General features: G+C 60.6%; 1 protein-coding gene across 1 annotated transcript; it reads right to left on the bottom strand.

Moving 5' to 3' along the window:
* Nucleotides 1-944: 944 nt before the first annotated feature.
* TBX2 (T-box transcription factor 2) lies at nt 945-9,912 on the bottom strand. Its single transcript, XM_049859528.1, has 7 exons — nt 9,234-9,912; nt 7,858-8,125; nt 6,731-6,877; nt 5,492-5,568; nt 5,231-5,394; nt 4,146-4,783; nt 945-1,986 (listed from the first exon to the last, which is right to left on the bottom strand). The coding sequence occupies exons 1-7, from the start codon at nt 9,626-9,628 to the stop codon at nt 1,534-1,536; spliced, it is 2,142 nt and encodes a 713-aa protein (XP_049715485.1). The 5' UTR covers nt 9,629-9,912; the 3' UTR covers nt 945-1,533.
* Nucleotides 9,913-10,638: the final 726 nt, after the last annotated feature.

Genomic DNA, 10,638 nt, shown 5'->3' with positions numbered 1-10,638 from the left:
TGAAGTTCACGAGGCAGAGAGAAGGGAAAGGATTCTGGGGTCCGTGGTAGCTGTGGCCAGCCGTGGCCCCCTCTTGGGAAGGGAGAGAGGGATCAGGGAGCACCTACCTTCCCAGCCCCATCCACCAGAGGCCCTGTAAGGAATGCATTTCCACTAAGCACCTCTCCCCTGAGACCCCAGGAGAGGTGGGAATTCCCCCCAACGGGTGCCCTATTTCCGACTTCTGGAGTCGGGAGTCCGGTCTACTCCGCTGTGCTTCGCCTGGCTCCGGCTCCCGGCACAAGGCACGAAGTGACTGGAGTGACCGACAAACCGCGAGTGGCCAGCAGAGGGAGCCCGGCCAGCTTGGGGGCTGTGGGGGGCGCGAAGCCGCCCGGCGCCTCCAGGCCCAGCCCGGCCCCTCGCCGGCGCCGCCCGTCCCCCGCGGCCCCAGCCGCGTCGCGCCCCCGGGGTGCAGCTGCCGCCGAGCTGGGGGGGGCGCCCAACCCTCGGTTCCCTCCCTCCAGTCCCTCAATGTGTGCCAGCGGCGCCCCGAGCCCCTCGCGGCCCACAGAGCGCACAGCGCCGTTCACTTCGCATTGCAGCGTTTTATTGTTGTCTCGCGTTTTTGCCGTTCCGTTCTCGCTCCGGAGCGAAAAGTGAAAACCTGAGGTGGAGCCCGCGGGCTCTGGCGAGGAAAGCCCGGGCGAAGGGGCCGAGAGGCCGGCGGGGTGGAGGCTCCTCCGGGGCGCAGGGCCTTCTCCCGCGCCAAGAACCCCCAGCCCTGTACAATATAGATGCTCATGTAAAATGAAAAAAAATTAAATGCTATGAGTTAATCTCTAAATATTATGTACACAGCAATGTACACCTTTGAATAAATTAATACCAATTTGCATATTCTGGGAACCTTACAGCTTATTTACACAAATTACCATTTATTTCATAAATATCTTTTTTTTCCCTGGGGACTCAAGGCAGACATGCCACTCCTTCCACTGACCCAGGGGTGGGAGAGGTGTCTATCTTTTGGGGGAGGAGATGGTGGGACCAAAAGGACAGGGCTCCTCCTTATAGTCCCAGCTCAAGTCTACACTGACTTCAATCTTCACTGACCCCAGCACCCTCCACCCCAGCTTCTCAAGCAGTGCAGGCTGGAGGCCAGGGGCTTTGGGGCTGCATCCGAAGTGCCCACCCCTAGCCTTTGCCCCTGCTGGCTCCCGAAGGAAACTCTGGGCCGGGGATAAGGCCTTCCCCACTGCTCTGGGGGACCCAGAGAGGGCCCTGGCTGGTGCCACCATTACGCCGGAGCAGATCTGGACCAAGTCCACTGCTCCAAAGCGACTGTATTCCCGGCAGCCACATTCCATGTTGAAGCCCAGGGAGGTGTCCCAGGCCCCAGTTGGCCGGACAGGGCTCCATTCCAGCTGCTGCAGCCCACCTTTGCGCCTTTATTTAAATAAATACCCATTCTGTGCTGTACACGTCCCAAGCAGCAGGGGCAGGCAGCCCGGGAGGCCTGCGTGGCAGCAGAGTGGCTGGCTGGGCAGTCCCTCATTTGGGCGACTCCCGGCTGGGGGAGAGGGCTCTCTGGCTCTCCAGCCCACTCACCAGTCTCTGGATGCTCTGCAGTTCACTGGCCGCCTCCTTGGCTGAGCCGCTGGGCGACAGGGCACCACGGGGTGGGGCCCCCACTTTGCGGAGAGCCAGCTCTGGCAGAGGGCTGGGCTCCCGGCTGTTGCCGCCCGCAGCCTTGGAACCCTCTGCCGCCAGCCCTGTGGTGAGGAGGCTAGTACTAGGTGGGATGGTGACCGGGATCTGGTAGGGACTGAAGCGCAGGCGGGGCCGGGCACTGCCCAGGAAGGGGCTCCGGGATAGAGAGCCAGCGGCGGCAGCGGCTGCAGCGGCAGCACTAGTGGCCGGCAAAGCGGAGGCCGCTGCCGCAGCTGCAGCCATGTAGGTGTAGGGATAGGGGAAGAGGCCTCCGAAAGTGGGCATCGGGATTCCCTGGAGAAAACAGAATGGGGCAAGGGTTAGCCATGCTGCCTGAGCTGTTTCTGGGAGGGTGGGCTGGGAGCTGGGAGGTGATGCTACAACCGGGAATTTTTTGCCCTGCTGTTTTAGGAATATAAAATGGAGCTCACCTAACTACAGTCCCAGGCAGCACAAATAAGCATAAGCCAGTGTGCCTCACCCCCAAGCCTTAGGAGAGGAGCACACTTCAGGCTGGGATGCTAAGGCCTGGGGCCATCAAGTTCTGTCCTGGGCATTATAGTGGGGGTAAGGGGAAGGACATTCCAGGGGTCTGAACTACCGTAGACAAAGGTCTAGAGGGAAGAAACAGAACAGGCATAGGGCCTGGTGGCAAACAGGCAGATTTGCTGTTTTGGGAGGTGCTGTTCCCTTAGAACGCTGTCCTCTCCACCTCTCTAACTGCAGATGCTCCAACGCGCTGTGGAAGTCACAGGCTGGAGTGGAAAGCTTTGTAAATTCTCCTGTCTGCCCACCAGCTCAGGGGGCTCCTGCCTGGGGCAGGAGAAGGGAACAGATGCCAAACAGTTCATAAATTGGCTTGTATGTTCTACAAAGACTTCCTAGTGGCAGCTGCAGAGGGAATGCAAAGTCTTTGCCTGTGGAGAGCACAGTGGCCAGAGAACCCTGGGCCAACATCACCTGAGTCCATGAGGTTCAACTTTTGGATTGTCTGTCCTTTGAGATGATGGCTTACTCCAAAGAGAGAGAAAGAGTGGTGGGGTGGTCTAACTATGCTTCTGGAAAATCTCAGGCCTAGCTTAGGCAGGGAGAAGGAAAAGTTGTCTTAGTCAGGAGTGGGGCAATAGCCTTCCTGAGAGCAACAAGCCCTATGGGGCATTTCAGACCTGGCATCTCAGGTCAGAAGGAAGGAAGTGGGCTACAGATTTCCCAGACTTTGGCTCTACCTGATGGTAGAGGGCCGCACTGGCCTGGGAAGTTAACCGCCAGTGGCTACACCAAATGGTGCCTCCTGAAAGCTGGGAGCAATCACCCTCACCTTGCACCTGCCCTGACTAGAAGTCCTGACTTCCCTGTGGTCTCTGTGATGTCCCTTATCATCACCAAAGTTTGTCTAGGCAGAAGGCATCACAAACATACAGAATCAAAGGTGCACTGACTCCCATCCTCCTCAGGGACCCTCTCCAACCCAGAGCCCCAGATATGTGATGTTGGTGCCTCCAAAACTCCACACACCCCTGACACTGAGCTCTGTTTAAAACCCATTTTAGAATGCTCCCCCACCACACACACACTTTAAAAATATTTGCAATTGAACCAAAGGAGCCTGAACTCCTATTATCCCTTCCCCTGCGATAAGATCTCAAGGGTTCAATTTGCCGGAAACCTCAGGGGGAAGAAAATGAATGAAGAGATTCCAAATCTTTCCGCAGGGAATATTCCACCCAAGCAACTAAAGAGGCTGCTTTCCCCATCTGATCTCCTTATTTTGCCGATGGCTATATTTTAATAAACTCTCCTGGGAGTTCAGAATTTCATCCAGGGCCTGGGGAGCTGAGGCCCCCTTCCTTGAGCTGTGGCAGGGGTAAGAGAACTGGGGGACTTGAGGTAGGGGAAGGACCGTCCCTGATCTTTGTCATGGTGGAGGACTTCCCACAGGGCTTGACAGGGGACAGAGGCAGTTGGGAGGTGGAGCATTTTAGTGGTCAATTGTCCAGAAAATATTGCAAATTTTCCTCACTCTTCATCTAGCCATCCTGACCTTTCAGGGACTGAGAGTGAATCACGCAGGGGCCTCTATTCCCAAGAAAAATTTCCTAATGCTGGGAAAGTGTGTTTCACAATGCCAGGAGCAGCTCCTGTCTGTTAGAGCAGGGGGAGTCTTGATGGGCATCTTGCTCGTTGCTGTGGTCACAGGGAGGAAATTGAAGCCCACAGAGGGATAGAGACTTGCTTAAGGTCACACAGGAGTCAGAAGTAACCCTCTGGCCAGACTCTGGACTTGCAGTCTTAGTCTCCCGGAACACAGGTGTCATGGAGAGCGTCAATCCGGCCTCCTCTGGGCAGAATTCTTCCCGCTGGAGGCTATGGCACCCTTAAGCCCTATGCCCACCCCGGCTACCCATCTCGCTCCTCCTCCCTCCATCGTGCTGCCACTAGATCACAGGCCTTACCTGAGATGCCAGCATGTGCTGGGAGAGGTGGAACGGGAAGGGCGCGGCGGTGCCTGCCGCGCCGGCTGCAGGGCCCAGCCCACCTGCGTCCAGGCCCGCGGCAGCCCCGGGCCCGCCGCCTCCACCATTACCGCCGCCACCCGCCACCGAGGCCAGTAGGTGGCCCATGCCCATGGCGGAGAAGGCGCCGGGGCCCATGGCAAACTGTCCCGGGTGCAGGAAGAGCGGTTGGCCGGCTCCCAGGGGCCCGAAGAACTGCTGCCCGTGCAGGTGGCCGGAGAAGGCCAGGCCAGGCAGGTGTCCCGCGCCCAGGGGGGATGCACTGTCCGTCTGCACTACCAGCGGCGCCAGGCCTGGGTCCTTGCCCTCGCTCAGCTCCTTGCGCCCCTCGTCCTTCCGCCGGCTCTCGGCGCGCTCCTTTTCCAGGCCCCGCAGGCCGAATGGCCGGTCTCCGACGCTTTCGGGCGGCTCCTTGCCAGACTCTGGGCTGCGCCGCTCTCGAGCGCGCTCGGGTTCGCTCAAGCGACGGGGGCTGGCGCCGTCCAGGCCCGGGCTGCGGCCCAGTGCGGTCCTGGACCGCTCCTCGCCCAGCCGCTCAGGCTCGGGGTCGCTGTCGGCTGCGCACGACTTCTCCTCGGCTGCAGAGAGAGAGAACGGGTCACAGGGGCCCGGGTAGAGACAGACCAAGCCCTCTCCCGGTGCGTGGGCTCCTTCGGGGAGGCTTGTAAATGCCTACTCTTGCGAGGAGCTTCTAGGTCCTAGTCGGGCCGGGGGCAGCTGTAGGTCACCTGTTCCAAGACCCGTTATGTACAATGGAAGGAATTGCGCCCTGGAGAGGAAACCTCATTACCACAGAGTCATGCAGCGCTGCAAGGGTCCAGGCTCGATGTCCAGGCGGATCTTCTAGCTACCAGGGACCACCCTCACAGGAGAGTCCCGGGGTGGAAGCCCCAGACCAGACACACCGGCTGACGCTTCCCCCACACTTTAAGAGTAACAGGCCACCGAGCGAAGGGGCAGCCCGGCGCCCTGAGGAGACCCTCCAGTGTCTCCCCACCCCCGCGGTCCAGCCGTCGGATCCTCACCTCGCGCCCGGTGCAGGCGCGGGGGACTGGGCGCTACGCCAGGAGAGGGCGGCGGCTCCCGCGCCGGGGGAGGGTCGCAGGACGAGGCGTCCGACTCGGCGCCATCGCGCTCGGGCTTGCAGTGCTCCTCGTACAAGCGCAGAGACGGCAGCGTCAGTTGCTTCCTGGGGACAAGCGGAGGGAGCCATCAACGGAGGCGCACCTTCCGGCAGGTCCTGCTACTCCAGCACCCGCCGCAGGGCTGCCCCGCACACCCCTCACCTTTTCTCCCGTCGGCCGTTTCCGGTGTCCCTGAAGCCCTTAGCGAACGGGTTGTTGTCGATCTTCAGCTGCGTGATCTGCGGGAATGGAGGGGGTTGCCGCCAGGTCAGACTCCCTGGCGGGGGGCTCCCGGAGTTCAGCGGCTCACTGCAGCCCAGGTGACACCGGGGGAGAGTTCACGCAGTACCCGCCCACCAGGGCATGCCTTAGGTTGGAAAGTCCCCAGCCGGAAGGCAAGGTGAGACCAGCGGGCGGGGCTCGCGGAGAGCCACTGGGTCTCTGCTCCAACAAAAACCTTATTCGAGCAATAATCCCCCAACACGCATACGCAGGCCCAAAGCTATTGCACAGAGTGGAAATCAGCCTAAGCATGCTGCACACAGCCCGAGCTGTCACGCAGGTTACACAAACTCCGCACTTGAGCAGGCGTGCGCAGGGACAGCAGAGCACACAGAGCCTACCTGTACATGCAAAAACAAATCACATGCACGGGCCCACGCACACGCAGGTACACAATGAACAAACAAGCGTCCACACGTGTCCAAGGCTCCCCAAATGGCGCACGCATACTCATAGGCACACACAGAAAGAACGACCAGCACGGACACTGGTACACTCTCGTTTACACACGAGAAGGAACACTAATTGGCACAGGCCCAGTGGGGAGAGGGGGCTTTGCTCCCCTAGCAGGCAGCAAAGCAGGAAAGCGTTTTAACGGATCCAGCCCCTGGACTTGACTCAGGGCAAAATAGCCTGGGGTGCTTTGGGGACTGTGTCACCTGGCCCACGTTTTGGCTCCCTCAGGAGAGTGAAAACTGGGCCTTGAGTCCCTAGTACCGGAAGAGCCTGGGCAGATTACCGCAGACGCCCTCTCTTCATTTACATTCCCATCCCCAAGACAAGAAATAAACGAATAAAATATACAAATGTCAGCGCGGGCCCCCTAGCCTCTGCTAATTGCTAAGCAAACATCTCCACCCGAAAGAGCGCCCAGCTGTTCGGAATCCCAGGGGAGCGTGTGCGTACATGTGGTGGGCCTGGGGTGGGGGTGGGGGGCGGAGGTGAAGGACTGCGGTGGGTGCTGCGCCTACGGATACGGATACAAGACTTGGTGCTGGAGAGAGGGCCCTGAGCGCGCCGGGAGGGTGCGGCGGATCTGGGAGGGTGTGAGTGGAGAGTCAGACCCTGCACGTGTGCGGAGTAGGTGCAGGGTCTGGGTCCGCCGCCCTCTCCGCACACCTTGTCGTTCTGGTAGGCAGTGACGGCGATGAAGTCTGTCTCCGGAAACACGTAGGTGCGGAAGGTGCTGTAGGGCAGCTTCAAGATGTCGTTGGCTCGCACAATGTGGAAGCGCGGCTGGTACTTGTGCATGGAGTTCAAGATGGTCTGCGGGGAGGGTGCGGGTCAGCCAGCAGTCCCCAGCCTTTAGCATGAACACATCCACTCTCTGGGGGCTTCCCCCTTCCTCTCCATCTGGGTCTCTTTCGCGGTTCTGCTTTTTCCCACCCTGCCTTCCTTATTTTGTCTCCTGTCTTCTCTGCTGTTTTTCTCACCTATATTTCTTTTTCTTCTATTTTTTGGTCTCAGTTTTTTTTTTTTCTCATAGTTCCTCTCTCTTTTTCTCTCATTTAAAATTTTTCCACAGTTGAAAACCAAACCAAAACAAAAAACTCTGCAAACCCACTCATTGCTAAGCTCCTAAAAACCCAGTGGAGAAAAGACCCCCGACAACTTCAGAGTGCTGCCTGACTGCCCTCCCTCGGGATGGGGGAAATTCCCTTTTGCCCCATGAACTCTTAGCTTGCTGGAGCCTTGACTAGGGAAGCAGGGTAGAAAGGAGTGACCTCCCCGAACCACTCCTTCAGGAGGGGCCCTCAGCGTGTGGAACGATGCAAAGATGGCCCTCAGGGAGGCTCTGGAAGGGGCTGATGTAGCTTTTAAATCCTTTCAGATAGTGCGAGGACATGAATCTTAGGGAACGGCAAGGGACAAGCCAAGGCCTTGGACAGGTCTTCCAAGCACAACACTTAACAGGCCAAGAGCGGGGGTGACCTCTCCTAGCCCAGGGGCTGTGCTATTTGCTAGCCCCATTCTGAACCTGCCTCCTGCCTGGCTCTGGAAGGCGTGACCCTTCCTTGTGAGCAATTTGGAGCTTCCTGGCCACAGACCCTGTCATCTCCCAGCCTTGGGGAGTGGAGGCCTGGAGGGCTTGGTAGGCCACAGGGCTTTGTTCTGAGCAAGGGCACTCTGGGGGTTCCTCAAGCCCTCTCTGCTGGAGAATCATCCCGCCTCCTCACTCATCCTCGACTATCCTCCAGGCACTGGTGCGCAGTCTCAGACCCCCACCCCCACAGCCACAAACTCACGAAGCCGTGCTTGTCCGAGATGTTGTTGGTTAGCTTCAGCTTGTGAAAGGCTACAGGCTTAGCCATCCACTGTTCGCCCGTGGCAGGGCTGTCCGGGTGGATGTACATGCGTTTAGGCATCTCTGGATCGGCCTTGCCCGCCACCATCCACCGCGAGTTGTGGAACTTATAGCGGCAATCATCAGCGGCCACAATGTCCATTAACAGAATGTATTTGGCCTTCTTGTCCAGGCCGCTGACCCGCACCTTAAAGGGGGGAAACATCCGCCTGCAAGAAAGGGAAGGTGGAAAAGCCATTGGAACCTGATTTTTCTATGCCCAGAACCTCTCTCCCCCTTTTCCTCCCCGCACCAACACTGCCTGGAGGTTCCCATCTGTATTTCCCTATTACTACTGCTCTGTCCCCTTATCGTTGGCCGATTGACCCCACCTGTAGTTATTACTCCTTGGAAATCTCATTTCTGCCAGTCAGACCCTAGTTTATAAGGTCAGATGCTCAGATCTGGGGACCGTTTTTTTTCCGATTTGAGATGAAAGCTGAGGCCCAGGAAATAAATCTCGGCCCTTTGGAAATGCATGCCTTGCTCCTGAATCTCCCTGAAATTCGTTCAGGGGGAACACCGGCCTGGGACCGAAGCTTCCAGAAATAAATTCGGAGGGCGTTTTAGAAAATGGGCTACAGAGTTGAAACGGGGACACTGACCCTGCCGTTCGGGGGAAGAGGGTAAGCCTGAGACCTGGATTCTCGGTAGCTGGGTCCGAGGGTGGAGCGCTTGGGGACTACCGCTCTCTTCTGGATTTAAGGCTTGGAGCGGCAGGCGTGTCCAGGGCCCCTCGCGCCGCGGCCGGGACCAGGCTTCCGGCTGGGTCAGGCCGCGGAGCTCCGCAGGCCTGGGGCTTGCTGCCCGGAACTGAGCGGCAGGCGGGAACCGACAGGCCGTGCGGGCCTAGCGGGACGTGGGTCCCACTCTGAGCCCCGGGGTCGGAGCAGAGTCCGGGAGATGCTGCATCTCCCCGGAGCGCCAATCTGGACCAAGAGGCGGGAAAGCGAAGCTGCCGGGCTGAGGGGCTCCGGCCGAGACCTGCCGGGGCCGGGCTACTGGGCCTTCTCTGCTTTGGGACTCAGAACTGCTGCAACTGTTCTCTAGCAGTATGTTTTCGTTTTATTTTCATTCGGGAGATTTTGATGTTTTCGTTTTAGAAAATTCGGTCCAGCGCCAAACAAGAAAAGTCAACTTGGGTGTCTGTGGAAACGAAGGGTGGCACCCGGGCTGGAGCCGGGAGCCGCCGGCCGCCGGCTCTGCGCTGATCGGTGCTGTCCGGTGCCCCCGCCCGTTCGCCCGTGCCCCCGCCGGCCGGCCAGCCGGCCGCCCTACCTCCCGGACTTGGTGATGACCATCTCCGTGCCAAGCTTATGGAACTGGTCCCACAGCTCCTTGGCCTCCAGCGTCACCTTGGGATCGTCCTCCACCTCGTCCTCGGGCTCCAGGCTCTTAAGCGAGCGCAGATGCGCGGCGGGCGGGTGCGGGCCAAGTGCCGAGACGTGCAGCCCCGCCTCAGCCGCCGCTGCTGCAGCTGCCGCTGCCGCCGCCGCCCCCGCCAGGCCGGGGTCGGGCAACGGCTTAGCCAGCGCTCCTGGCGGCAGCGCGAGCGCGGGGAAGAAGGAGGGCTGCGCCGCCGCCAGGAAGGCGGACATGGGGAAGTCGGCGGGCCGTGGCGCGTGGAACGGGTGGTAAGCCATGGCGCTGGCCGCCAGCGCCGGCTCTCTCATCGGGACATCCGGCTCAGGAGCCCGGGGGCCGGGGCCGGGGGCGCGCAGCTCGGACCCCCGGCCCGGGCGGCGGCGCGTGCGTAGGAAGGGCGACCCGGTGGCGGGCGCGGAGGCTGCTCCTCCTGGCTCCCCGTCTGGCGCACGGTTAGGGGCGCTGGGCTGTGGGAGCGGGGGTGGCGGGGGCTCGGTGCGGGGCTGGGCTGGGCTTGCCCGCTCCGGCGCCGGGGACCACGCGCGACTGGTTAGATCTTGTCGTGATCTCTGGAAAACTGTGACTATCTCACATGTCCTGCCCTGCTCGGATCCCCTGCGCTAACGAGGCAGGCCCCCCTTGATTGCTGATTTTACGCTTTTTGGACCAATTGTGGGTCTCCGGGGGCGGGGTTTTGACAGCTCGAGCCAAGCTTGGGCCGAGAGGGGGGGCCGGGGAGAAGGTGTCGGAAGCCTCAGCAGTAAGAAAACATGTCAACAGAATAAAATATTAACCAATGACGGGCCGGCGGGCCCCGAAACCCCTCCCCCTGCCCCGGCCCCCACCCCGCAGCCCGCGCAGGCGACTGCCTGAGCTGGGACGGGAAAGCGCGGCGCGCTGGCCCACGACCCTACCCACCGAAAGGGCCGGAGGCGGGGGGCGCGGGCGTCCCAGGACCTTCGGGAAGGACCCTCAACCGCACGCCGGCCCCAAGTGCAAAGCATTGACACCGCCTAGAGAGGAGAGGGGGCTCCCTTCTTCTCCCGCGCCCCGGCGGTCCGGCCGCTCTGGTCCGTGCCCCAGCCTGGCCTCCGACCCCGCTCCCGGCCTCGGCGCCGCCCGGGGCCCCTGCGCTCCGGAGGAAGGCGGCAGGCGCTGGAAAGCGAGGCTGGTGAGCGGGCGAGTCGGGAGGGGCGGGCGGCCAAGGTCCTGGAGCGGAACCGAGGTGGCGGGAGCCGGTGAGTGGAGCCATAGCCGAGCCCTAATGGGGCCGGCCCGGGCGGGAGCTGGACGTGGCCTTGCGCTCGGAAAACTCAGG

Source organism: Elephas maximus, chromosome 19, assembly GCF_024166365.1.
Source record: "Elephas maximus indicus isolate mEleMax1 chromosome 19, mEleMax1 primary haplotype, whole genome shotgun sequence".
Lineage (NCBI taxonomy): Eukaryota > Metazoa > Chordata > Mammalia > Proboscidea > Elephantidae > Elephas > Elephas maximus.
The sequence above is the reverse complement of the archived record's forward strand: the minus strand, read 5'-3'. Positions and strand labels throughout refer to the sequence as shown.

Coding starts and splice junctions, on each gene's coding strand:
- TBX2 (XM_049859528.1), bottom strand. CDS start 9,628: ATGAGAGAGCCGGCGCTGGCGGCCAGCGCCATGGCTTACCACCCGTTC. Junction 5,569..6,730: donor CTGCCTACCAGAACGACAAG/GTGTGCGGAGAG, acceptor CCATTCCCGCAG/ATCACGCAGCTGAAGATCGA. Junction 5,395..5,491: donor AACGGCCGACGGGAGAAAAG/GTGAGGGGTGTG, acceptor GCTTGTCCCCAG/GAAGCAACTGACGCTGCCGT.